At 46.7% G+C, this 25,767-nt stretch overlaps 2 protein-coding genes across 2 annotated transcripts; one reads left to right on the plus strand and one right to left on the minus strand.

Moving 5' to 3' along the window:
• Positions 1 to 1,145: 1,145 nt before the first annotated feature.
• On the minus strand, positions 1,146 to 19,489 carry LOC121837413. The gene is made up of 10 exons (XM_042293036.1): positions 18,818 to 19,489; positions 14,369 to 14,580; positions 10,860 to 10,949; positions 10,714 to 10,770; positions 10,588 to 10,617; positions 10,073 to 10,147; positions 6,786 to 6,866; positions 3,922 to 4,169; positions 3,023 to 3,185; positions 1,146 to 1,372 (listed from the first exon to the last, which is right to left on the minus strand). The coding sequence occupies exons 1-10, from the start codon at positions 18,832 to 18,834 to the stop codon at positions 1,146 to 1,148; spliced, it is 1,200 nt and encodes a 399-aa protein (XP_042148970.1). The 5' UTR covers positions 18,835 to 19,489.
• Positions 19,490 to 22,994: 3,505 nt separating this feature from the next.
• Positions 22,995 to 24,354, plus strand: LOC121837253. The gene is made up of 2 exons (XM_042292835.1): positions 22,995 to 23,094; positions 23,365 to 24,354. The coding sequence occupies exons 1-2, from the start codon at positions 22,995 to 22,997 to the stop codon at positions 24,249 to 24,251; spliced, it is 987 nt and encodes a 328-aa protein (XP_042148769.1). The 3' UTR covers positions 24,252 to 24,354.
• Positions 24,355 to 25,767: the final 1,413 nt, after the last annotated feature.

The raw sequence follows: 25,767 nt of genomic DNA on the forward strand, positions 1-25,767 counted from the left end.
CATCGATTAGTACTTGGACGAAATTGAAGCCGCATTATGGTCCCCGAATACTCTGATCCACAACATCGAATGAAGCGACGGAGGCGACAGTTTCAAATTAAAAATCATCCGCTGAATCGGGGTGTTATTCCAAAATACCCTATATGAAAACGGAACAAAAACAGCGTTGTACGGAAAACACACAATGGCAAGAAAGGACCCCAAGCAGCACAATTCCCTGGTTCAAGCTTGAGCCCGCTTGGGCAGCCGGGGAAAGTTTCCCCGGCCCAAGCACCATTTTGCTCCAAGGGGCAAGCTATCCCCAGCCTGGCTAGCCACCCTGGCAGTTCAGTGGGGGTTCCTTGTCTAGCCAAGCTTGGCTCTATGGCGTCTCTACAGCCAGGCCCAGGCTGGCAGTTCAGTGGTCAGCCAAGCTTGGCAAAACGGTCTGAACGCAGCCTGGGCCATGCTGGCAGTTCAGTGGTCAGTCAAGCTTGGCAAAACTGTGTAAATACGGACTGGGCCAGAGTGGCAGTTCAGCGGTCGGCCAAGCTTGGCCAAACGGAGTAAATACAACCTGGGCCACGATGGCATTTCAGCAGTCAGCCAAGCTTGGCAATACGGTGAAAATGTAGCTCGGGCCAGGGTGGCAGTTCAGTCGTCAGCCAATCTCAGCTGTACAGTAAAGCTCGGTCGATTTACCTGCACCGGTGCATAAAAGTGCAGGGTGGTGCTTTCAGTGGTATCTCAATACACACACCAGAAGCACTGCCCTACACTTTTCTGCACCAGTGCAAAAAGTGCAGGTAAATTGAACGAGCTTAGTATAAACACGGTCCATTGCCAAGGACCCATTTCACTTAGCTGTGAGCAAACCTTGCAACCATCCTGGGAGGCCCAATTTGTACCCTTTGATAAGCTTGCATTACATGAGTCTTTGCATCAAGAAATATGATAGTGGACAAAACCCATTTGCAATTACCTAGTTCAATTCGATTTTTCGCAATGTCCTCATGAGTTGCTAAATCGCAACAGAACAAAACAATTTAAAGTCTGCCATTTCAATTTTGCTACAAGTTTGTGGATGGAATGCACGAGAAAGAAGACTCAGAACAATGTTTTTTCTTTTATTTCTATATTTTCAATTTTCGTTTTTGTCCTTGACATCACGTCTGTGAGATGTCCAGGATGTCAGCGTTGACGTCAAAGTCGCCCTCTGGCAGGCTGCTGGGCAGGACAGTGACGAATTGGGCTGAGAGGATGGCCGCGTCTTGAATCTTCTTGGCCATCCTCTCAGCCCTGCCTCCCTCGCGATCCGGGGCCCCAGACAAGTAGTCGCCAATGGCACGCTCCACGTCGACCACGCTGCCTCCCACTCGGCTCCGGATTATAGCTGGAGAAAAAGAAAACAAAAAAACAGCAGAAGCGAATGTTATGCACGCCACAAAGCAAGTCACAAAATGCATTAGGGGCCTATAGAAACAGGGGGAAACTCTCGTGCAGTAATTTATTCCAAGTCGAGTTTAGGGCTGCCGAGAAAGAATTACCATATTTATTCTAAACAGGTTAACCATTTGCTGGAAACTGTTCTTTACCAGTAGGAGTTGATCTGTAATCATAACCAAACAAGGTCGACCTATAGACCAATGCACTGTTTTAAACAAGCCTGCATTTGGCCACATTAAATGTAGGCACTGTGCATGCGCGGAAATGAGCTTCCTGTGAGGTGAGGCGTTTGTGCACGCACCATTTTGACAACAGCGTCACTGCGGTGGCGTGGCATCAAAGCCATGTGTTCGTCTACAAAGGCCTGTTCACACATACATCACAGCACCAACTCAGTGAAAAGCACCGACTTTGCATATGACCAGTGGTGTCACAAGAGGGAAGGGTGGGGGAGGGGGGGAGTGCACGAGACGAGTGGCTTGCATGCTTTCGCATTCACAACTCGCAAGTGGAAAAGGTGGGGGGGGGGGGGGGGGGGGGGCACCACCTTAGGTGCAGCGCTCGGGGGGGGGGTGTCATGGCGGGCCACGCAACCCTATAATGGCATCACTGCATATGACCCCACTTTTCCTGCTCACACACAATTCAGAGCCAGCTTTAGGCATTGACAGCAGTGCTGAGTGTTATTTCAACACCAATATTAATCTGCTAACTAACCTAAGAATAAGCTAATGTATTCCCCGTTTGAGAGAACCCAGACGCTGCTCTCACCAGCCACTGCAAAGCAATGAAGCTTCATGCACGCGCACCATGGGCAGTGCATGATTATGAACTCTGAGCTCCATGTGAAATTAAATTTGTGCGACCAGGGGACCTAAGCCGCTGTGAATGACAGAAGAGAGCATGCGTGCTGGACAAAGAGATGAAGAGGCAAAATGAAAAAGAGGTGTAACAGTTGAAAAGGCAAACATAAGAAACAATTAAAACAGGTAACCCCATGAGAGTTCGACAGGACTGCAGTTCCCGACTGAAACAGCCGAAATAATTTTTAACTGGGAATGTATGAATGAGGCTCTACCGTATATACAAACAATACTTAAAATTGAAAGAATAAAATAAAATGTGGAGGACAAGCACAGGACAACCACATTCTTTCGTAATTGTCCTGTGTTTGTCCTTTGCGTGTTATTCTTTCAATCTTAAGTATAATTTTCAACTCAGTGCAATTTGTTTAGAGTCCCTGAAAGATTAAGTTTTTCATAATCCAGATTCCATAGCAATACCACTAACATGGTGCATTACTTGAAACATCAGCTCACCGCCTAAGATCACTAGCCAGAAGGGAAAAGCCTCGACTTGATTAGAAAATCAGGGGAAATGACTAACCATGATGATAAAGAAAGTGCTTGCTTTATAAACACTTATTCAGGAATTATATGAAAATACTCTTGCCACTTTACGCGCACGTTTACAAACCACAAATTTTGCTTAAAACTGATCCAGTAATTCTTCAGATTCTTGGCAGCTGACAAATTAAAAGAAAAAAGTTCCCATCATTTTTAATTAGCAATGAAGGTGTGGAATGAAAACACCTTACCAACGGCCACGGCACAGAGCTGCGTGCCCCTGAACGGCCGCTTGTTGCCCCTGCGGCCGCAGATGCTGAAGTGCATCTGCACCTGCTTCCGCAGGAGCCGCTCCAGGGTGCGCCGCACAGCCTCCGCGATAGTGTTGCCACCCAGGCCGGAGAGCTGCTCCTTCTACACGAATAAAAGAAAAAAATATTGCACTTTAAGAATCACAGTTCATTTAATATGAGTAAGATGAAAACTGACTATGGTATGGCATCCATCTCACCTAAGTGAAAAGGTAATGTGAAATTGCATTAACTCTGTTGACAGTATTTACTACACTATTATATAAAAGAGAGTACGGAAGATCTAATGAAAATAAACCCAGAAGAAGGGGAGCAAGGGAAAAAAAAGGACAAACACATATCTCGAAACACACCTAGCTGCATTTGGAGATTTGTGTTTGTCTTTTGTCGCCATACCTTTTCTCCAGAGTTACTACTGTTATTGTCCAGCTAGCTTCCACCTCTGCAATTATTGCATTATCATCATACTGAAGATCGATCCAGACTTTTACTGAAAGTAATTAATAGATCAGGTAATTGGCCCCTGCTGTTCTTGATGTTCTTGTTGCCTTCTTCCCTTCATTTTATACTTTCCAGCGAGCACTGATTGCCCTTAATCATTCTATATGCCCCTGTTCTTGACTCAAAAGTATGTAGAGGTGTGAAAACAATAAGGCCATATCTTCAATCGTAATGCTGCCTTAATAAGTGGCTGTCTGTGACTAAATAGAGATAATGGTTAAGCTAACATTTTGGTAAAGTTTAGATACGAAGCAGTTGAACATATGCCGTCGCTCCATTTCTCAAACCGGTTGAGCCACAAGGCACTAACATATAGTGAAAAAACGTTTGATATTCACCAGGACAGCCTGATCAGGGGGGTTGATGAGGCGCCTCTCTGCTGCCTCAAAATCTTCCATTGTCGCCAGCGGTAAAATAAAAACCGCTGGCGGCACTGGGGCATCAGGCGGGCAGTTCGCACGCTCAAGCTGAGCAATGCGCACTGCCAGCTGTTCCTGGTTTGCCAGGACCTGCGCCGTGTCCTGGCGGAGAAGGTGCACCTCGTGCCGCACATCCAGCACCACCTTCAGTAGCTCCGACTGGAAGGCTAAAATAGAGGCAAAGAAAATTCTTGTGGTCAGAGATCTACGAAGGAAACGTGCTGAAAACAACACTTCACCTAAGACTAAAAAGAAAAAAACAATGATAAAAAAAATTATAGCTCAAAAAAATATTTCCAAGCCTTATGCAATTGATGGCAGCAAATGTAGGCCGTCCTGCCAGTGGATCTTTCATCGCACATATTGTTTACGTCCAAGCAATAAATTATATTTTGTTCCACCTTTCGAGAGACCAGAAAGCTACAAATCATAGACGTGATTGTAGCTTCAAATTTAGCTACTTTAGAAATTCCAGCTCCAAATCTGTACCCGTTATCACCTCAAGGACCACAGTAAAAAAAAGTCCGGCTCCTAGCGGATCATTACTAATTTCCCCCTTTATGTAGAGAATTAAGATACATGCAGGCACATTTTACATCAAATATATATTATCTTATGGAGCCGTACACATTTCAAATGCCAAAAGCATTGCTGCCCCCTCTGACAACGAAATCGTATGAGAACTACTACTTGCAGCGTATGAGTAATGTGCAAAAGTTCATTTTTTTCTTAAGGTGAAAACGAGTATAGCTATATTTGAAAATGATATCCCCAAATTTAGCTACTCCCCCCCCCAACCACTCCCCTTGGCCAGTGACCATGGAAAGCAGGGTTTGGGGGGGAGGTGAGGTTTGAGGGCAGCACTGTTGAAGGCCTAGGGTGGCAAAATGTTAAGTTCACCTCTCGTCACAAGACTTTCGGAAGGGGCACAGCGTCACTGAAGGTGCGCAGCCTCATGATACGTTGTGGCACTGGACTGGTGATTATGGTTTATAGCATCTACTACTGTCTTGTGTAAGGTGAAATAGAGCATAGGAAACAGCCTCATCACTCCACAAGATTTCAACACAATAGGTAAGCTTCTTAAAACAAGCTAAACATTAGTCACTTTTCTTAATCAGGCACTAGTTTTTTTTAGATATTTGAATAATAAAAATAAAACAGCTGTCACTGATAATAAAAATAAAACAGCTAGCTTGAACATGCAAATCAACCCAAGCTATAGGCACCAGGTTGCCCCACCTAGCCCAGAGTGGCGGAGGGGTTAAGGTCGCAGGTCTTTCTCCGCCACCACTACTGCCGGCTAAATGGTGCCACCTGCTGCCCTATGTGTGTGCTTACTTGCACAGTCACCGACATTTTTTACTGATGTAAGCGACTGCTGGCATCATGTGTACAAAGTCTGCTTTGGGGTCCCTCAAGGCACTGATACCGACGGACGTTGGGGTTCCTTAAGATACTGATATCAATGCCACTGATAAAGAGGTCGCAACCGTTGGACATATGGAAAACTATTTTATCTCAGAGTTGATGAAATGACATGTCGCAACTAGGATGCTTTCATGTACTATCGGGGAAAAATGAAATGCGAACAGAGGAGCGCGTGGCTCGCGGTACAGGCTGCGCCGCCTGGAAGTGAGCCTAGGAGCGAGGGTGCGTGGCCTACTCCGACGTGTTCACGCCCCTCCCTCTGTGCTCCTCAAGCTTCAGCAGTGCGCCTCTTAGTGCGCTGAAAGCTATCGCCGCTATCTTTGCTGGCTCAGCGCGAGCGGTGGAAAGAAGCTCGCCGCACTCGCCAAGCAGGCAAAGATAGCGGTGACGGCTTTCAGCGCACTGAGAGGCGCACTGCCGAAGCTGGGCGAGCGCCAATCGAGGGGCGTGAACACATCGAAGTAGGCCACGCACCCTCGCCCCGAGGTTCACTTCCAGGCGGCGCAGCCTGTACCGCGAGCCACGCGCTCCTCTGTTCGCATTTCATTTTTCCCCGATAGTACACTTTGCTCAGGTTGGCAATACTTGCACTTTCATAACGATTTTGTTTATTTTTTGCTTAGGAGCATGAGAGGTCTTCAATTTGTGATTCTGGAGTATGATCGTTTGTATACGGAGTATTGCCATAACTGCAGACTTATGGCAAGGCCACGTCGAGGCATGTCCAACACTCCTGTTTTGGTGTAAGCACCGAGTGCCTGACTTGGGCCTCAAAACGTTTATTTAACAAGACCCCCACCGCTGCCACCTGTCGGTGCCACAGTGCAACTGCCATCATGACAAGCATCAATGTTCAAAAGGCAGAACTGGTCTCATACAAAGCTAGAAGTATGAACAGATAGGTTTCAAAGGTGCCCCTGCTGCACGAGGATTCATACAGCCAAGGCACATTTTCTAAAGCAAGAAGGCTTGCCATTCACGTTAAGGTTTCAAAGGTGCTTCTGCTGCACAAGGATTCATGCAGCCAAGGCCTATTTCTAAAGCAGGGGGACTTGCAATTCATGTTGAAGTGAGATTATGTAGATATCAGCAATGACCGGTTCATGTAAAGATGTCAAACATGTTGTTCTTAACAGGCAATCAAACATCTCATTCTTGAAATGTAAAACAGAGCATTACGAGTGATGGGCAGGTTTTGTTTTGGTGGTCGAACTATATCGAGAGTATGGGCATTTAATGCCATACTAAGGGCATTGGAAAAATGAAATGTACAGATGTGATTGTGCCAGTCTTCTAAACTTGGTCAGGTCAATATTAAGCAGTGATCGTAATGAAACATCTGGTATGCTTACGGGACATGGTAGCCTCAACCACCTGAGCTGCCTCAGCTGCCTCCAAATTCCGCCTCCTGGGGGCTTGCCGCTCTGCCAGGGCTGTGGTAAAGTATGTTTTAGTCTCAGATTAAGGTCTTTCAACTCGTCACACAAGTCATTCACACTTTTCAGCAACTACATATCAGCCATTTTGGCACAGCCAGTGTCCATCTCTGCCCAACATCTCAAGGGCAGTCAATGTCAAGAAATCTGACAGATACGCTTCAAATGCACACCTTTTTGGGAGGCAAAGTATGTTTGTCAGCTCCACTTCCAAAATGAGCATAAGGTGTCCAAAGCTTAAGCTTGGTGACTTCTTTTATAAACGGTTTTCGAGGCAAGCAAAAAATTTTATGAATGACCGGAGGCAGCAGATTGGAGGCGACAGCAAATTTTCTGCAGTCTGCCAAAAAAATGTGCATGTGAAACGTGTCATCACAAATGCCGGTATAGACAGCCTTTTTTAAAGGGATGCTGAAATGAAAATTAAAATATACTTCCCACGTTAAGAAAGAAGTTAAATGTAATCACTGAAGTCAGCTAATGACAATCACACGTTAGTATTTTTAACAGATGGTTATATTTTTCGTTCCAAACAGCCAATTCCATCGAGAGCAGCTGTCGGAGAGCACTATGCTTCTTGAGAAAACCAGCACCTACAGCGCGCTCGTGATGTAAGGTTTAACTTCGCGGGCAAGGCTACAAGGAGGCTGGTGTGGTTGTGAACTGTGCCACTTGGTAGTGTCAACATGTTACAATCTGGCGGTTCAAGAGGCCCGCTTCCCGCAGAAGTTGAATAGGCACGGGAGAGAAGGGAAGTTCGGTTCCGCCAAGGGAGAGAAGGGAAGTTCAGTTCCGCCAAGTTTAACAGTCTATGCACGCTCAGAGCTTAGCACAATACCTCTAGGGAGTGGCACTGCTTTTATGTGAAGTTTTACTTAACGTTCGGAAGCATCCACCAGGTGTAATCTGGTAATAAATTTTTTTTTTTTTTATTTTTTTTTTTGTTTTAAAAAGTTTTTTGGTGTCAATTGAAACTAAAAATTGGCATCTTTGTGGTGTGGCCAAAATGTGCTTGGTATTTAAACCATAAAATAGACTAGGCATTTTGCTGCAGTACCCCTTTAAAGGGATGCTGAACCGAAATTTTGATTACACAAAACACGCGGTAAAAGTGTGCAATGGGATGCTACAAACACCAAAACACCACTCATACAGCGATATCTTGAACGGATGACCAAATTTTTCAAGAAAAGGAGGCGCATTTGAGAGAGATGATGTCGCCATGTTTCTCCGAGAAGGAGAGGGAACGGCCTCGCGTCTTCTCTGCCTCACAGCCTTGAGGGAGCGAAGCGGAGAGAGGAGGAAACTCGGTATAGTGATGTCACGCGCCTCGTCGGCCTAGTTCAATCTGGACCTCTTTTTCCAAAAATGCGGCCATCCATTCGAGATATCGCCTTACGAGTAGTGGTGTAGGGATTGTAGCGCCCCGCCTACATTTCCTGCATTGTTTTTTCTGAAATCCAAATTTCGGTTCACCATCCCTTTAAACTAATAACACTGGCTGTATCAGACGGTGGACAAGGGGAAACATCTCAGCTGTCTCATTTATGCTCATCAAATCATTAATTCCAACAGTTACAAGAACCTTACATGCAGAGTGAAAGAGGCATAGCAGCTCAAGAGTGAAGCCACTGATCTCTGACAATTTGCTGGATCGCGCATCCCCGCTTGGTTGCTGTAGCACAAATGCGGCCACCGCACAGTCACCTTGCCACAAAAAATCTACCTTTCAGAGCGCAGCTAGGATGGGCGGCAGCGTGCTGAAGACACGTTTTCTGCTTACTTATTGTCATTTGTCGTAGAGGTTGTTTAAAACCTGGCGTAAATGGTGACCTTCGTTGGCCTTCGAGAACATGAGCAAATTTGTACAAAAGTCCAGCACCAGAGGAGAAAAGCACAACTCCTTGAAAGCAAGTCTAGCCGGTCTAGCGGCATGATAGAAATTTCCTTGGTATGCCAAACTGCTGCATCTCTGTGCCTTCACACACGTGGATAGCGATCAAGAATCGACGCCGTGTTGATGTGTTTTGCATGTGCAACGTGCGTGAAAATCTATGTGCCTCTGGAGCAGCGTTTTACTTTACTGTGGTGACTGTAGTGTCGAGACCGGTTATAACAAAATAGCGGCTACATCAAAGCAATCTCGATTTCCCATTCCCTTTCACACTTCGTTAACCAAAGTCAGTTATAACGAAATAGCGGATACAGCGAAGTGATTTTCGATTCCCGTTGACTTCGTTATAACCGGTCTCGGCGGCATTTGTAAATTGCGGCGTTCGTGGTCCAGATAAGTCTGATGCAGTGGCGACGGACGAGGGGGGGCGGCAGCGGTGGTTGAAGGGAGGCTTTCTTGTGGGCACTTACCGAGGTGGTGGAATTCATGAGTAATCGCATGAGGTTACAATAGAGCAGTTTGCAGTAAGTATATATGCAATTATTTTTACAAACAAAATAAAGTGTGCTATTTGAGGCATTCAGCAGTTCCAATGAACGCAACACTTTATGCTTGTTATATAATGAAGCACATAAAAAAATTTTCCGGGTTAGACTCTTTACTGACCCATGAAAATTACAGTATGAATGTTACTGGATCTTATGATTAGGCCTGCGCTGTGCTCTATAAACCGCCTTGCCTGGCGGTGAAGTCTGATCTTTGAGTAGCACCAAGCTGTTAGCTTGACCGGTATCCAAGGATGCGAAGGCACAGAGATGCAGCACTTCGGCGTGCCAAGGAAGCTTTGATCACGTTGCGACACCGACAAGACTTGCACTTGGCGAGTTGTGCCTTTTTCCTGCAGTGCTGTACTTTCGTAAAACTTTCCACGCGTTCTTAAAGGTAATTGTCAACGGTTACACCAGGTTTTCAAAAAATTCTCCGGCAAATGATAACGAACGAGCAGAAACATATCTTCAGCACGCTACCGCCCAGCCTCGCTGCGCTCCAAAAGGTTGATTACCTGTGGCACGATGGCCAACCGGTGGCCGCATTCGAATAGCGGGGAAGCGCAATCCAGCAATTATCGTAGAGATCAGTGAGCGAAGCAGATTAATGCTAACCACAGTTTGTTGAACATTTAAAAAATAGCTGATAACCTTGTATGTGATATCTCTAGAAATACAAACAAGCGGGTTAAATATACAACTTTCCTATGTCAGTTTAGATTATCTGTGAATCATTGGAAAGAGCCGACTGTGAAACTTACGAGATGTAGGAGCCCGACTTTCTTTGGACCACCCCTTACTGGATGGAGGGTCTGGGGCCCTGCGCTTGGGAGGGGCTGGAGAAAAGTATCACAATTTACTTTCCACATGGGCAATTATGGCTTGGCCAGAGTGCCCCTTTTCTTTCCAAAATCTTAGACAACTTTTATCTACTCGTTTAGAATGCAATGCATGCAAAAGGCATGAACCCCCCCCCCCCTTTTTTTCTTGCTGCCATACTGCCAAAATGGAACATCAGAAAGGTTTAGGCGTGATTTTAAAACAAACTCTCTTTAATTTCATAAATTATTGTTTGCTTATATTCACATAAAAGAGGAATTTTGTATCCACGAGCATCTTTCAAATAACAAAATCTTAAAATCCCAATTCAAATTAACTGTTTTCTAAAGTCAAATGGAGGAATCACTTTTTACAGTTCTAGATAGGTTTGAACCTTCATGAATAACGTGTAGATTCTCATGTGTAAAACATGTGGAAATAAAGCAAGGACACTTACCCCTTGCACAGGCACCTCCCAGGCCAGTAGCTGCAAAATCAATGTCAAGTGTAAATACATTGTCAGTGTCTCTCGCAAGGTAAAAAAAAGATGAAATATATTTTTCTTTACTGTAGGCTAACTCACGTGGAATGGGCACTGAGAGACGCACAGGAGCGTCCGCCGTGTTGTCTCTCCCAGTGGCTAGAACAGACATATTATCAGAATAAAATTAGGTTAAACAAAGAACCATTTCTTCTGCTGAAAATGTTAAATTGCTATGATCAACATACCTCCATCATCGGGCTCCCCGACATCTGTGCTTTCCAAGCACGAGTTCTCCAGCCCCTCGGTGGCCTTCCTTTTGGCCTTCTTGTATGTTTCTTTAAGAGAAAGCAAATTGATACAGACCCACTAATTATTTAGCTCGTGCAAAACCTGGTTTACAATACTGCAATGCCAACCCATAACAGAGCAAAAAATCACTAAAACCAATTTACAATTTTCTAGATATGGTTCCTTTCACAGCTTACAATACCAAAAGGATATATTATTGTAGTGTTCTGCCGGGAAACCGGCATTTGGGGGCAATGCCTGATAGCAGCACTCTTTCAAGATCAGCATTTGTAAAGGCTTCAAATACTTTTTTTTTTATGTACAGCACAGTGTGGTGTCTGCTGCTAGCATGAGAAGCGCACTGTTGCTTGCATCATTCTGAAATTTAATGCAAAGGCCCCATATGCAGTCATGGTCAGAAGAAATGCAAAACATCTGCAGCTGCACAATCAGTTGTCGCGATTCCACAAACATCTACACAGAGCAAAATTAACTTTGGCTCAAAAAGCAGCAATGCCGAGAGAATAAACACCCATGACTGAAGTACTTAGTAGTGTATTGGGGTTTATGTGTTGAGAAAATGACTGAGAGAATAAGACGAGAGCTCACAGGGACGTCGGAACACTGAACTCTGGTTGGAATGATTAGTGGTAGAAATAAAGCTAGCTGTTTTTATCTCCACTGCACTCATCAAACGTGTTTGAATTTGAAAGCCCAATGCCGGACGCTGGCATTCCCATTCTGATGTGTTCGACGAGTGCAGTTGAGACAAAGATAGCTAGCTTTAGACCTACGCATCAATCATTCCAACCAGAGTTCAGCGTTTTGACATCCCCATCCAACCTCGTCTTCTCCTCTCACTCAGGTTTTCGCCGCATAAGGTGACACTTTCATTTGTAGGGCGAGTGCAACTTTGAAATGGCGTGCACTAGGAGCAGCCGAAGCAACTTTAGCTGCTGCTTGCGAGCTTCAAATCTGTCCATTGTATGTAAAGCCCCATTCACGCACTTGCATTTGACTACGAATGAATGAGACACGATCAGCTTTTAGCCTCTTGCGACTGCCTACGACCGGCTGCCATTGCTGGACTGCTGGTCATAGGCCTTCGCAAGAAGCTTAAAAAATCAGTCTTGTCTCAGTCGGTCCTAGTCAAATGCATCTGTGTGTTAACGGGTTTTCATAAGACCTATAAGCCGGAACATGTAAACGTGTGTCACTCAATACAGACATGGCGACCTAGCAAGTGCTACGCTCCCTTTCGTGCGTGTGCAGTGCAAGACTACGGCTTTTTGAAGAACAGAGATACTCCAGGCTCACGCTCGTTTCCTACACTGGCTGCTGACAGTGCTATGGCAACTGTGAGGGAAAACGTGCACGTAAAAGCTCTGCTCTATTGCCACATGATACATATTTTTGACTATGAAATTTCAATTGCAATCATACTCCCAGAGAGCTCGCATTTCATTACCAGTCAAGTTTCTGATGCTGCTGTCAGGTTCGATGGGCTAGCTCAACACCATCTAAAATAATCAAAGCACCTGCACTAGCATTTCGCAGTCATCACAGTGAGATCGAGCACTGAAACAGATCAAGTGCTGCATCTTTCATGTCATTGTGATAATGCTCCGAGCTACTCTTTCCTTTCTGTTATCACAAGTCACATGATTTGTTTCATCTGTCTATATTTATGGTTGCACCAATAAATGGGGGATTCTTGGTCACTCCCGAATGGCTCTCTGGTTGTCTGACCTGTCTGAGACGTCATCTTTGATCGTGTCTGCGGGTTTGTCGGGCTGTGAAGGCTCTGGTGCTGGACGAGGATTCCAGTCTACGTCCGGCAGTAAGACCAGGGACGTAGTCCCTGGTCTTACTGCCGGACGTAGACTGGAATCAGCAGTCATATGATCAATTAGTGAAAATTACTCAAAGCAGTCATATGATCAATTAGTGAAAAGACGGTGAGAGAGCACGTGAGCTGGTGGTAGCTAATCATGTCGTATTGCACCTGAGACTGCGGTGGAAGAAATCGGAAGAACTTTCAGTAGAAGGAACGTTCTCTGTGTCTGTTTGAGACGTTCTCTCTGATTGAGACGTTCTCTGTGTCTGTTCCTTCTACTGAAAGTTCTTCCGATTTCTTCCACCGCAGTCTCAGGTGCAATACGACATGATATGATCAATACAAGCTTGCCGTCGTCTGTCAACAAACCATTGGAATGCTACGTTTTTGGCGTCGATGTGTGTCCCCATGCTCTTTTCTATGTTGCAATTTTTGCTTCTATGTCCTCCTGGCAGAGTCAGACTACTTTAGCAGCCTAAGCAAAATTAACTAGGCTTGTTTCACTGCATGTGGCGATTCATTCCGCGTAGACGCCGCAGAATGGACGCTAAAGCCTGATTCGCAGGATGAGATTCTGCTTGCTATTTTCAGTCATTATGTCGCTCCAGCTGCAAAAGCATGAACTGTAGCGGAGATGGTTGACGTTGATACGAAACATTGCAAGCAGAATCAGTCCAAGTGAATGAGACATAACAAGTCGGTGATGGCAACTAGTAACAATTATCAACATCTTGTATCTACTGTTTACACTGAGCCTGCTTACCTTGACCAACCTTCAAAATTAAAGGTCTTTTGAAGGCCTGCGCTTACTCCATATTGCAATTACCAGGTCAATGTTTTCGCTACGGGCCGCTGTCGTTTGAACGAGCAGGAACGTTTGGAAGAGCAGACAACGGTTTGAACGATCAGGCAGCCGTCCGTACTTGAAGACACACTAAACATAGTCCGCGGGTGGTCCAAACAACTTGGCCGTTTTTTTCACATTCATGTTGGAACAAAACAAATGAATTCGATGGCCATAAGTATCCGCGAATTCAACTCAAAGTGCTTTCTGTACAAGCAATCGTGGTCCAATGCCATCTGGTTTTCCTTTTCACTAGCCCTGTCCATGTTTTTGGATGAACCAAGCAGGCAGAAAACTCATGAATACTGATCTTCAAACCTTTCGCAACTGTTTTGGTACAGCCTCAGTTGCTGCATTTTGACGAGAAGGCAAGTTTTTGCCTGGTTTCTTCTAAAACAACACAGGCATGCACGCCCCGCATGGTGACTTCCACCCACAGCCCCAGACCGGAAGTGTGCCTGACGCACCACCACCGCACCATGACATAACAGAGCTGAATTTGTGTATATATATAGACAAAGTTTTCGGGATCGAATTGGGTAAATACTAGATAAACCTTTGTCTTATTAATGTGGCCAGCTTACATTATGGACAATCTTAGGAAGGAACGGAGGTGTCCATATTAACGAGGCATCCCTGTATGTGCAAACTACACTCTCAGTCCAAATCTAAACATTGTTTACCTTTAGATATACTACATGATCATATCAATGACTAATGCCCCTAGGTATGTGCAAAGATTTCACAACTTGAAGCCACGAGGATATCATACAAACACCACTTACTGCAATAGGAGAACACCCGCACAGGGTGGAGGGGCCACTCCTCTTCATTCCCAGGTGGGGCCTGAGACTGGGCCAGTTTTATCACTGATGCCGGTGGAACGTTTTTTGGCCAAGAACACATCGTCTTGTCAGCATCGAGCCAGGCCGTCGGAACAGCGGCCACGCTGTCATCCCCGACAAACTCAACCGCACAAAAAGGGCGGTTTTCCTTTCTGTAATGAATATAACATTTTCGTTACTGCAAGGCAAAGCCACAGCTGATTAGCAGTGGGTAATAATTCAAGATTAGGGCCGTGCTGCTGAGAAAGGGAGGATGGGCCTAAGAGGACACGGAATAAGTTGATGAGGGCTCACTCGCGTGGAACTGAAGATGGACGGTTTCTGCGGCCCAGCAGACCCGCCAATAATGAAAGACGTCCGACTCCGTCAAAGGTTTGAGCATGACTGACCTATGATCACGGGCAAGCGCTCGCAATGCACGGGCTCAAGTGCAAGCCCGTGTAAGTGGCACACCGAGTTCGTGGTGTGCCGCACTATTTATTTTTAAATACTGCACGATGTACCTTGGGTTTAACAAAGCGACTAAGAATGAGATAGAGTTCCTGAGGGCCGGCAATCAGAGCATTTTATTGGGGAAAAAAAATGAGAGAAAAATCAGATTTCTTTTCTTACCTATGCCTGTTAAATGAAATGTCACAAATGTTTTTGTTTTTTTCCTAAATTCACACAAAAAGGTGTGCATACTGACCCAAAAAAAGAGAAGAGTTTCATATTTTTGTTGTAACTTACGATTAAATTAAGTTTGCTATTTGATATTAAAAAAAAATGCATTAATTTACTGATCTCTATGACAATTGTTAGATCACGTTTCTCCACTCCGCGAATGCAGCCACCAGACGGCCATCATGTACCAACGGGATGTTGACCAGTTAAAGCGTTTTAAAGGGATACTTCAACGAAATTTGAAATATACCCGTCGTGTTCACAAATAGGCTGAATATGATCCACAATATCCGTAAATGACAATAAAACGTCTGTATTTTGAGCCTGATGGCTGTGTTTTTCGTTATAAACGGCCCACTCTGGCAAGTGCTCGGAGAGCAGCCAGCGGAGAGCACATGGCCTCCGCCGCAATCGTGACGTAGTTTGTCTCGAGATGAGCAAAGCTGCGTCAAGGCTGACATCGAGAAGATGTCCTAGACGTTCCAGCCACGGAGGCGGCTGCTTTTATACGAATTTTGAGTGACGGGTTAATCTTCTATAATCTTGTAGAGGAACAATAGCGGCATTTTGGGACACACAAAATATATTCTCGGGGAGGCGTTAGCAGCAGCCACCGGGTGCTCTTTGCTAATCGTTTAACTCGTTTTCAAATTCCTTTTGTGTCTTTTTCAACAAGAGATTGGTGCGTCTGATGTGATACTGCTCCCTTGAACACGAATAGACCAAGAAATAAGCGCCGAAATTTCGTTGCAGTATCCCTTTAAGAGGCTGGGCGGCAGTGTGCTAAAAGACACGTTTTCGACTTAATAGCAATCATTCGCTGAATTTTTTTTTTTTTCCTTGTGTACTTGGTTATAGGTGCCTTTGAGAACACATAGAAATCTTTATGAAAACATAGCACGGCATAAAAAAGTCACAACTCATTGAATGCATGTCTTGCGGCGGGATCAAAGAACATGCCTTGGAATGCTGAAGTGCTGCATCTCCACCCTTGCACACTTGGGCATACTGAACAAGCATTGAAATCGTGTAGATGATGCTGAAGGTCTGTCGTGTATGAAGATTTATGTGCCTCTGAAGCAGCGTTTTACTTTACTCTGAAGACTGTATTTGTAACTTGCAGCACTCGTGGGCCAGCAATTAGTTGATTTTGTGCCGACAGAACACAGCGGCGGAGAAGATCGTTCTTTTCCTCCGGGACATTTCTAGCAACCAAATCTGTGGAAGGGAATAGAAATTTATCTTTCTCGATTCCCCCATCTCCCACTTCCGACACCCCTGATAGCATAGCTCAAAAGCGTCAATGTGATTTGTAACCCATACATAACTGTGCTGCTCTGTTTTCAGGTGACATGAGTAATTAGGATCCATACGAGTACATTTTAAACACTGCCGATAGCGCATGATAGCAACCACTCATAGTGCAACCAAACAGAACTGCTGGACTATCCAGAGATCTGCGAGTGATATGTATGCGGCTAAGACATGTAAAAAGCGACACACCTTCAAAACCTTCCCGAATGGTTAACACATTCACACGACGTCTACTTTTTATCAGTGTCCAAGCGTGCGAAGGCAAGGACGCAGCATTTCGGCGTGCCAAGGCATGTCCTCTGATCATGTCATGAGACTTGCATTTGACGAGTTCTGCCTTTTTCCTGCAATGCTGCACTTTCGTAAAACTGTCCACATGCTCTTGAAGATAACATAGTAACCACAGGGTTTTAGAAAATTTTTTGTCGAATGATGGCAAACAAGAATGTGTTTTCCAGCACGGATGCCATCTAGCCTAATGCTCAAAAGGCTGACTTCCTGTGGGCACAAGATGGCAAATACAAAGCTTTCGGTGGCCGCACTCATGCTGCAGCGACCAAGCATTGTCTACTGGTGATAAGTGTACTGATCAGCACTGATCAGAGCACCAAGCACTGAACAGTGCGACCAAGTAGGGCATTACAGAGTCACATCTTCGCGCTAACTTACCACTTCGGAGCATGCAAAACTTATTCTTAATATTTATTTAGGCTGACAACTGTACGGATACTACCCATTCAGCCCGCTTCAGACGGGGCAACTTTTCAAGCACTTTCGGGGTTGCTGGCGGGTTGTTTCATAGCTTTCCCTAGATCGACACGAATTGCTGAAATCGGGTTCGGCCCCTGTAACGAGTGGGCTAAAGCGCACACCCAGCTCGACGCGCGTGGAGCGAAAGCTCACGCTGCAGAATCCAGGGATCCTGGGTTCGAGCCCCACCCCTGCCCATTTCGATTTCGATGAGCATCGTACCAGCGTGCGGTCGTGTATCACTACTGCGTGGTGCACGTTAAAGACCCCACGCTAGCGGTGTACAGCACTGGCTAAATTGCTCATCTACAGCAAGTGACTTGTCGCAACTTTAAATTGCTGACCAACTACAGGCTGTATTCACCAATGTTTGTTTGCAAACAAGCTCGCTGCCGCCCACTATCGGCGGACCCCTGCGCGCTTCCGGTTTCCTCTTCTTTTCCTCTTGCCACACATCCTTTTGTTATTTGTACTACGTTCTACAAAGCGCGTAGGTTCTTACAAACCTATTACAGGTACCTCTCCGAAGGAAAATCTTATTTTCCGATCGCTGTGTGTTACTGAAGAAATAAATACACTACCGGAAGTCTACTGGGGCACCAAATACTGTGGCGCCCTCGTGGTACTAACTCCCACCGAATGCGGTGAATAAATATCCCCGTAACCCAATTTGCTTTTTTTTTTTTTATGATAACTGAAGACTTGGTTCTGGTTTGAAATTAATCGCTTTTGGAAATGAACTGTTTCAGAAAGATGAGTTTGTATTTTTAACGCAATTTAAAGATATAAAAACATGTTTTTAGCATGTAACTGTGCGTCTAAATAGTGCAAGGAAAATAAAATTTCCTGATGATGATGGCAAGTCGTAGCAATTCGGCTGCTGCGTGCGAATGCGGGAGGTCCGTGCTGCTGGTGTTGCGACGTAAAGTTGCTGGGCGAAATTGCACGCGCACTGGGCGAAATAGCACGCGCACTTGATGTCATTGAGTGCGCGTGCAATTGTACTGCATCTTTATACAACCGCGTTCGCAACCGCTTTGCGAACGCGGATCCGCTTTCAGTGTGAATGAGCGGTGAAGCGGGCCTTAAGGGCGGTTCAGACACTTGCGTTTGAGTGCGTTTGACTGCGTTGCGTCGAGAACGGAAAGCGAGTCACCGGCACATCTGTGCTTCGTATGAAGCGTGGATTCCAATTCAAGGAATCATCTTAGCACGCGATATAAGCAGCAGGGATGTCCTGGTTTCTCGCTGCCGCAACGCAGTCAAACGCAGTCAAACGCAACTGTCTGAACCAGGCTTTAGGGTGTTTTGGTAGACCGTACGCTTTCAGGTAGCGTGCCCAGAGATAGCGTGCCCAACCCATGCTTCAAAATGACGGCACGAGCTCCCCCTAGCAAAGCGGAGCTCGAGCGTACGGTACTTCACGAGTAATAGCGGGATAACTGAGCGCGCGAGCTTCTCAACGAGCGTCGCTCGAGCAGCAACATCGTTGTGCGCTCAAGAGACGAAGATGCACGGAACGCGGTGACGCACACACTGCGCCGTCTCAATCACACTTCGACAAACTCTTGTGCTCTCTGCTCTGTCAGTACGCCCAATCGCATAGTTCCGCATTAAAACTTCAGCCGTGCTCGAAAGTCAAGTAATAAAGGGGTCACTTACCCGGGCTGCCAGGACATCGTCGACGTTGAGCTTGTTGCGTCGTTGCAGCAAAAAGACAATTACACCGCTCGAAATATTCGATACGAAAAACGAAAGTACTAAAAAAATAAATCCCTAAATCTAAGAAATCTAAATACAAAAATAAAAACCTGCTCACTACGGAACCTCGTGCTCAGAAGACACGGGGACACAACACGAAATAATCGTTACAAAAACGATAGTCGATAGTACTAAAAAAAAAAACCTAAATCTACGAAATCTAAATACAAAACAAAGAAAAGCTGCTCAGTGCAAAACCTCGGGCCCGAAAGGAGACCTAAATTTACGAAACTTAAATAATACGAACCAAAGAAAAGTCGCTCAATACGGAACCTCGTGCTCGGAAGGAAACACGGGGACACAGATGAAGAATACAATTACACAAAACGAAATAATCTATATAAAAACTAACGTAATCTACGAAATCTAAATAATATTAAACAAAGAAAATGCGCTGCTCGGTGCGGTACGTCGTGCTCGGAAGAAGACTCGGGAGGCACGGGGACAGACCTGTAGAATCACGGAAACCGAGGGAGAAAAGGGACCTAGGGATGTAGGGAAACAATCGTAAATTGCGTTGGGCGATAACTCGCGCCATCTGGCAAAAAACAAAAAAATATTAGGTGTCGTTGATTAGTGGGCGAGCATTGTTTTCTCGCACCGCTCGCACCGTGCGAGCTGCCTAGCATCTGGTGGCCGCGTTAACCAGGGGCGGACCCAGGGGGGGGGGGGGGGGGGGGGGGCCGGCCACCCCCCAGACAGTCTACTCCCCCCTCCCCTTTCCCCTCATCTAGGAAGGCAATTTTACCTAGTTGAACCCCCCCGGTGCGCAGACGAAAGAATGGGAGAATAGTATCCTTACAAATTTTTTGCCCCCCCCCCAAAAAAGGGAGTTCTGGATCCACCCCTGTTGTTAACAAGCACAACGCAACGTTTGAATTGATCAAATTCAAACGCGAACACATCGAGGGGCGTGAAACAAAAATATTGTTTTGCACATTTCACTGGTGAATGCAGGTCTTGCTACTAGTTCAGACATTTGCGTCGGTTGCGGGCATAGCGCAGCGAACGTCGATTGAGGCAACCTGGACAACCATATAACTCGTGATTACTTCACGAAGCTACTTTATTCTCAACGGCGAACCAACGCCTCTACCATTGCAGTCATTTCAATAGCACTGAACATGACTGTCAAAACTAGGCATAAGAGGCAGGGTCTAGGACCATTCGTCAAAAGCCCATAAGAGGCAGGGTCTAGGACCATTCGTCAAAAGCCCATTCGCCGACAGACAACTGGTAGACGGACAATTCATCGAATAAGACAGTTCGCACTAGGCGAATTAGTCGAACGGGAAACTTGTTGAAGCGGCCCGTTCATGTAAAAAATATTCATCGAAAGAACTACAACAATGTTGGAGTGATGAGCCTATAGCCGGTGACAGGTCAAGAACGAAGCGGAAGCTCCTCCCACCCCTTTCCTCTTTAGTGGAGCGAATGGTGGAGGGGAGGTCGCCTCCTCTGCAGCGTTCGATCTACAAAGTGGGAAGAGGTGGGGGGAGCGTCTATCCGGTGAGCTTAATTGTCCGGTGAGTTCCTGTCTGGGATTCGAGATCTTCTATGCTCAATGGCACTGCTTTGATGCCATTTTATTGAGAGAAACCGAAGATGTATCACAGCTGAAATTAGAACTGCTGAGGTACCCAGCGGATTGTATTGTCATAGGTTAGCACACTTTAGCACATGGCAGCCATTCTGCTTAAACAAAGCCCAGGGATCCTGCGCTCAAGCCTCACCCATATGACAAACTCAGGCTTTTGTAACGAGAGACAAATAGCCTTATGTGGAGTTTGGTGGTTCACTAAGTTCACAAAGCTCACGGTCTCGGGTTTTAAGACGGCTGGGAGCATTTTTGACTACGAACGTGCTATAGTCTATTGTTATTGTGTTTTTATTGAGGCAAAGCTCACTGTTTTGAGGTTTTGCCAGGAGTGGTCACAGGCCACTGTTTTTGGAACTTGTAAGGGAGCACCCGAGAAACAAGAACAGTGTTTTTCGGCCTGGATAAATTAAATATTCACCGCGAAAAGCTCAAACTTCACGAGAATGTGATGCAAGCGGTTGGGATAGAACGCGGAAGTTTGAAAACGTTACGATATCTGAATAAAAAAAATGACAGAGAAAATGAATTTCTCTACGAGCCGACACGTCCACCTAAGCCTAATATCGTAAAAACAGAATTTGACATTGCGGACGATTTTGGGACTCATATCAAAGAAAAAACAAACAAAAAAACTTGTCAATGAAAGAGAATATTGTTTTCGTTCTTGGTGAGAAGTTTTTTTTTCCCCCGCTGGAAATAGATGCCACAGCTGGCGCCCACATATTAGGCTTATGTGACCCGATCCAAGCAATGTTATGTTGTCAAACTTCCGCGTTATATCCCAACCGCTAGCGTACATTCTCGTGGAGTTTGAGCTTTCTGTGATTTATAGTTTATTTACCTGGGCTGAAAAACACGGTCCTTTGGCTTACGTGATAAAGCAAACAATCATGTCATCGGTGCATCTTTTCAAGCGAAGTGCTCACGTTCGCTTGTGCCCCACTCACTGATAGTACAGCCATAGGTACAACCTCGGTACAATACTGATAAAGCTGGTGGCTCGAGCGTGTGGCTCCAACTTGGGGTTCATTCTCACGTCCTCTAACGAAAGTGAGACAATATAAATAAAAAAAAAAAGTGATTTTCATGTGCTCCCGCTAGCAACTTCTACACCGGCAGGGAGTTCTTTCACGCTCGAGGCTCGCGAAACGCCCGATTGCTATCGAAGGTAGGAAGCTCGCACTGGAGCGACCGCGTAGCCAGGACGGCCACCCACCCCAAGGCCCAAAGTCAGGGTTGAAGGACCCTGCTGCGTAGCGATGGAATTACGACCGATTTAATAAACCACTTCTTTAACGTAGACGCTGTAAGCACCCGATAGAGCAGCACCGCTTGCTCGACATTGAGTTGCTCATGCTCTTGTAAAATTATGTGCAAGACAGAAGCTTTAATTTTACTATAGGAAAACGACGAAAAATTCTGTAGCTGTTGTGCCCAGATGTCACCGTTCAGGAGGAATCTCAAGAAGGGCATAAGCGGCACAGCTGCTACAGCGGCACAGGCTACTCGTGGCTGGTGGTGGCTCTGTCTTGGCTTTACTCGGTTGGAGGCACCTATACGTGATCAGATGCTCACTACACTGATCAGTGGCTCACTACAATGCCTCGTTGTCAGCCGCTCGCGGCCTAGCCTCTCGAGTACTGTATCGACTGTATGTTCTGAACTCTTTCCTTCAGGTGCCTTCCCGCGCCCCCGACCCTTCGTCTTTTCCGCAGGCCCACGCAGGCCCTGCGCTCCTTTTATTTTACGGGCGACCGCTTTTCTTTTTATTTACTTGACTCGTTTGTTCCCCTCACCAAGCTGATCAGCATGAGTTCGAGGTGGAAAAAGCCACGAACATTGCGAAAGGAATTTGATGAAATCGCAAGTAGGATTGCGGCCGCAAACGCTACGGCCGCCGCCGGAAGGTCCACCGCCGACGCCGCTTCAAGCGACTCTTCAAGGGACGCAACAAGCAGCGCTTCAAGCGATGACGAACCTTGCCCCGGCTCTTGTGGAAGCAGCACAACTGACGGAAGTGGAGCTGACCCTGCGACAGGCTGCGACCCAGCAGACGCGCTTGCATCTGAAGACGAGCCATGCAACGCAAGTTTCGAGGTCAGCGGAGCTACCTCGGAAGACTGTCCGCGCACGGCCACGGAGGAACTGGCTATCTTAGCGCGTCGTTTCAACTTCACACATGAAGCAGTGAATGAGACCGCTGCTGCGTTAAGGAGACTCGGCCACGACGTCCCTAAAGATGCCCGAACTATTCTCGGCACCGAGAGGAAGGCCCCGCTGGAGCAGGATGGAACTTTTATTCATTTTGGGCTGAAGAAAGGTATCGAGCAAGCCCTGCAAGGGAAAACAGTGCCACAGGAGCTTCTCCTCCAAGCAAACATTGATGGGCTCCCTCTTTATAAGAGTTCAAACATTGGCTTTTGGCCAATCCTTTGTCGCCTGACAAACTGTGGTGAAAGCACCCCTTTTGTTGTCAGTATGTTTTGCGACAGCGGCAAGCCTCCAGACCTCTCAAGTTTTCTTGACCCCTTCTTGAAGGAAATTCAAGAGATGACAGCCAACGGCTTCGTTTACAAAGGTTCGTGCCTAACCGTCCATTTAACAGCCGTCATATGCGATGCTCCTGCAAGGAGCTTTGTTAAGAAGGTCAAGGGCCATACTGGGTATCATGGCTGTGAGAGGTGCTGCCAGAAGGGTCGGCACATTGAGGGAAGGATGACATTCCCGGAACTTGAAGCACCAAAACGAACTGACAAGTCATTTCGTGACCAAGAGGACCCATTGCACCACGTGGGTGACTCGCCGTTCACTCTGCTGAAAAATGATATAATTTCACTTTTCCCCCTAGACTACATGCATCTAGTGTGTCTAGGTGTGATGCGCCGCCTGCTTCAAACGTGGGTTAGGGGGCGTGGATCGTTGAGGACCACGCAGAAAGAAAAACTCAACAGAAGACTAAAGTCGTGTGCCAAAGTATTCCCCCGACACTTCCAACGGAAGCCCAGAGGTGTGGACGAGGTCGACCGGTGGAAGGCAACAGAATTCCGGACCTTCCTCTTGTATGTTGGACCTGTTGTTCTGAGGGGCCTGCTTCCAGATCACCAGTACGAACATTTTCTCTTTTTGCATGTGGCCATAAGAATTCTTGCATCACCAGCTCACCACGTTGAGCATAACGCCTATGCCAGAGACCTGCTTCGTTTTTTTGTGCAGGAGTATGGCACCGTAGGACTTTACGGAGCACGGTTTTTAACCTACAATGTACACACATTGAGCCACCTTGCCGAGGAGTGCCTTGTCCACGGACCGCTTGACGCATTTAGTGCATTCCCTTTCGAGAGTTTTCTCGGAAAACTCAAGCCCCTGCTGCGAACACATAGCAACCCTTTGGCGCAAGTTAGCCGCAGGCTTTCTGAACATGCGGGAGCAACATGCTTCTCTGTTGCAAAACGAGTCACCCACACCATCAACAAAGGAGACTGCTACCTGATCAGGAAATCCCCAGTCATCGTTTTAGAGGTGTCTCAAAGCACGTGCGAAGTCGCTTCATTAACAAATGCTAGGAACTTTTTCAATGTTCCGATGAAATCATCTGCCCTAGACATTTTTAGAACCGATGGCCAGGACACTACAGTCAAGAGATTGCAGATCTCAGATGTTCATGGGTCCCAACAGTGTCTTCTTTTGCCCTCCAAGTCCGGCCATGTTGCCTTTCCACTCCTCCATATGCAGTAACTCCTTATCTTTCCCTCGTTTGTTGTTTTCGGCTGGCCAGAACTCTCTGCCGGACATTTGCTGAAACCTGTCGTAGAGGCTGTCGTCGGCTGTCTTGGTGGCTGCTTGGAAGTTCTTTCCCAGCAACGCGTGCATTGTTGCTGATCAGTGTGTGGGGGTGCAAGCTGCTTTTCTGCGGACATGGCTGTCTCCTCTTTTCTGGAGTCCGTACTGGTGCGTGGAACTGAGTGTTTGGCCTGTTCGGCTGCGACATTTGGCTGGCCAGAACTTTCTGCCGGACATTTGCTGAAACCTGTCGTAGAGGCTGTCGTCGGCTGTCTTGGTGGCTGCTTGGAAGTTCTTTCCCAGCAACGCGTGCATTGTTGCTGATCAGTGTGTGGGGGTGCAAGCTGCTTTCGTGTGGACATGGCTGTCTTCTCTTTTCTGGAATCCGTACTGGTGCGTGGAACTGAGTGTTTGGCCTGTTCGGCTGCGACATTTGGCTGGCCAGAACTTTCTGCCGGACATTTGCTGAAACCTGTCGTAGAGGCTGTCGTCGGCTGTCTTGGTGGCTGCTTGGAAGTTCTTTCCCAGCAACGCGTGCATTGTTGCTGATCAGTGTGTGGGGGTGCAAGCTGCTTTTCTGCGGACATGGCTGTCTCTTCTTTTCTCAAGTCCGTACTGGTGCGTGGAACTGAGTGTTTGGCCTGTTCGGCTGCGACATTTGGCTGGCCAGAACTTTCTGCCGGACATTTGCTGAAACCTGTCGTAGAGGCTGTCGTCGGCTGTCTTGGTGGCTGCTTGGAAGTTCTCTCCCGGCAACGCGTGCGTGGTTGTTGATCAGTGTGTGGGGGTGCAAGCTGCTTTTCTGCGGACATGGCTGTCTCCTCTTTTCTGGAGTCCGTACTGGTGCGTGGAACTGAGTGTTTGGCCTGTTCGGCTGCGACATTTGGCTGGCCAGAACTTTCTGCCGGACATTTGCTGAAACCTGTCGTAGAGGCTGTCGTCGGCTGTCTTGGTGGCTGCTTGGAAGTTCTTTCCCAGCAACGCGTGCATTGTTGCTGATCAGTGTGTGGGGGTGCAAGCTGCTTTCGTGTGGACATGGCTGTCTTCTCTTTTCTGGAATCCGTACTGGTGCGTGGAACTGAGTGTTTGGCCTGTTCGGCTGCGACATTTGGCTGGCCAGAACTTTCTGCCGGACATTTGCTGAAACCTGTCGTAGAGGCTGTCGTCGGCTGTCTTGGTGGCTGCTTGGAAGTTCTTTCCCAGCAACGCGTGCATTGTTGCTGATCAGTGTGTGGGGGTGCAAGCTGCTTTTCTGCGGACATGGCTGTCTCTTCTTTTCTCAAGTCCGTACTGGTGCGTGGAACTGAGTGTTTGGCCTGTTCGGCTGCGACATTTGGCTGGCCAGAACTTTCTGCCGGACATTTGCTGAAACCTGTCGTAGAGGCTGTCGTCGGCTGTCTTGGTGGCTGCTTGGAAGTTCTCTCCCGGCAACGCGTGCGTGGTTGTTGATCAGTGTGTGGGGGTACAAGCT

The sequence above is a fragment of the Ixodes scapularis genome, unplaced genomic scaffold, assembly GCF_016920785.2.
Source record: "Ixodes scapularis isolate PalLabHiFi unplaced genomic scaffold, ASM1692078v2 PGA_scaffold3__209_contigs__length_174095766, whole genome shotgun sequence".
Classification (NCBI taxonomy): domain Eukaryota; kingdom Metazoa; phylum Arthropoda; class Arachnida; order Ixodida; family Ixodidae; genus Ixodes; species Ixodes scapularis.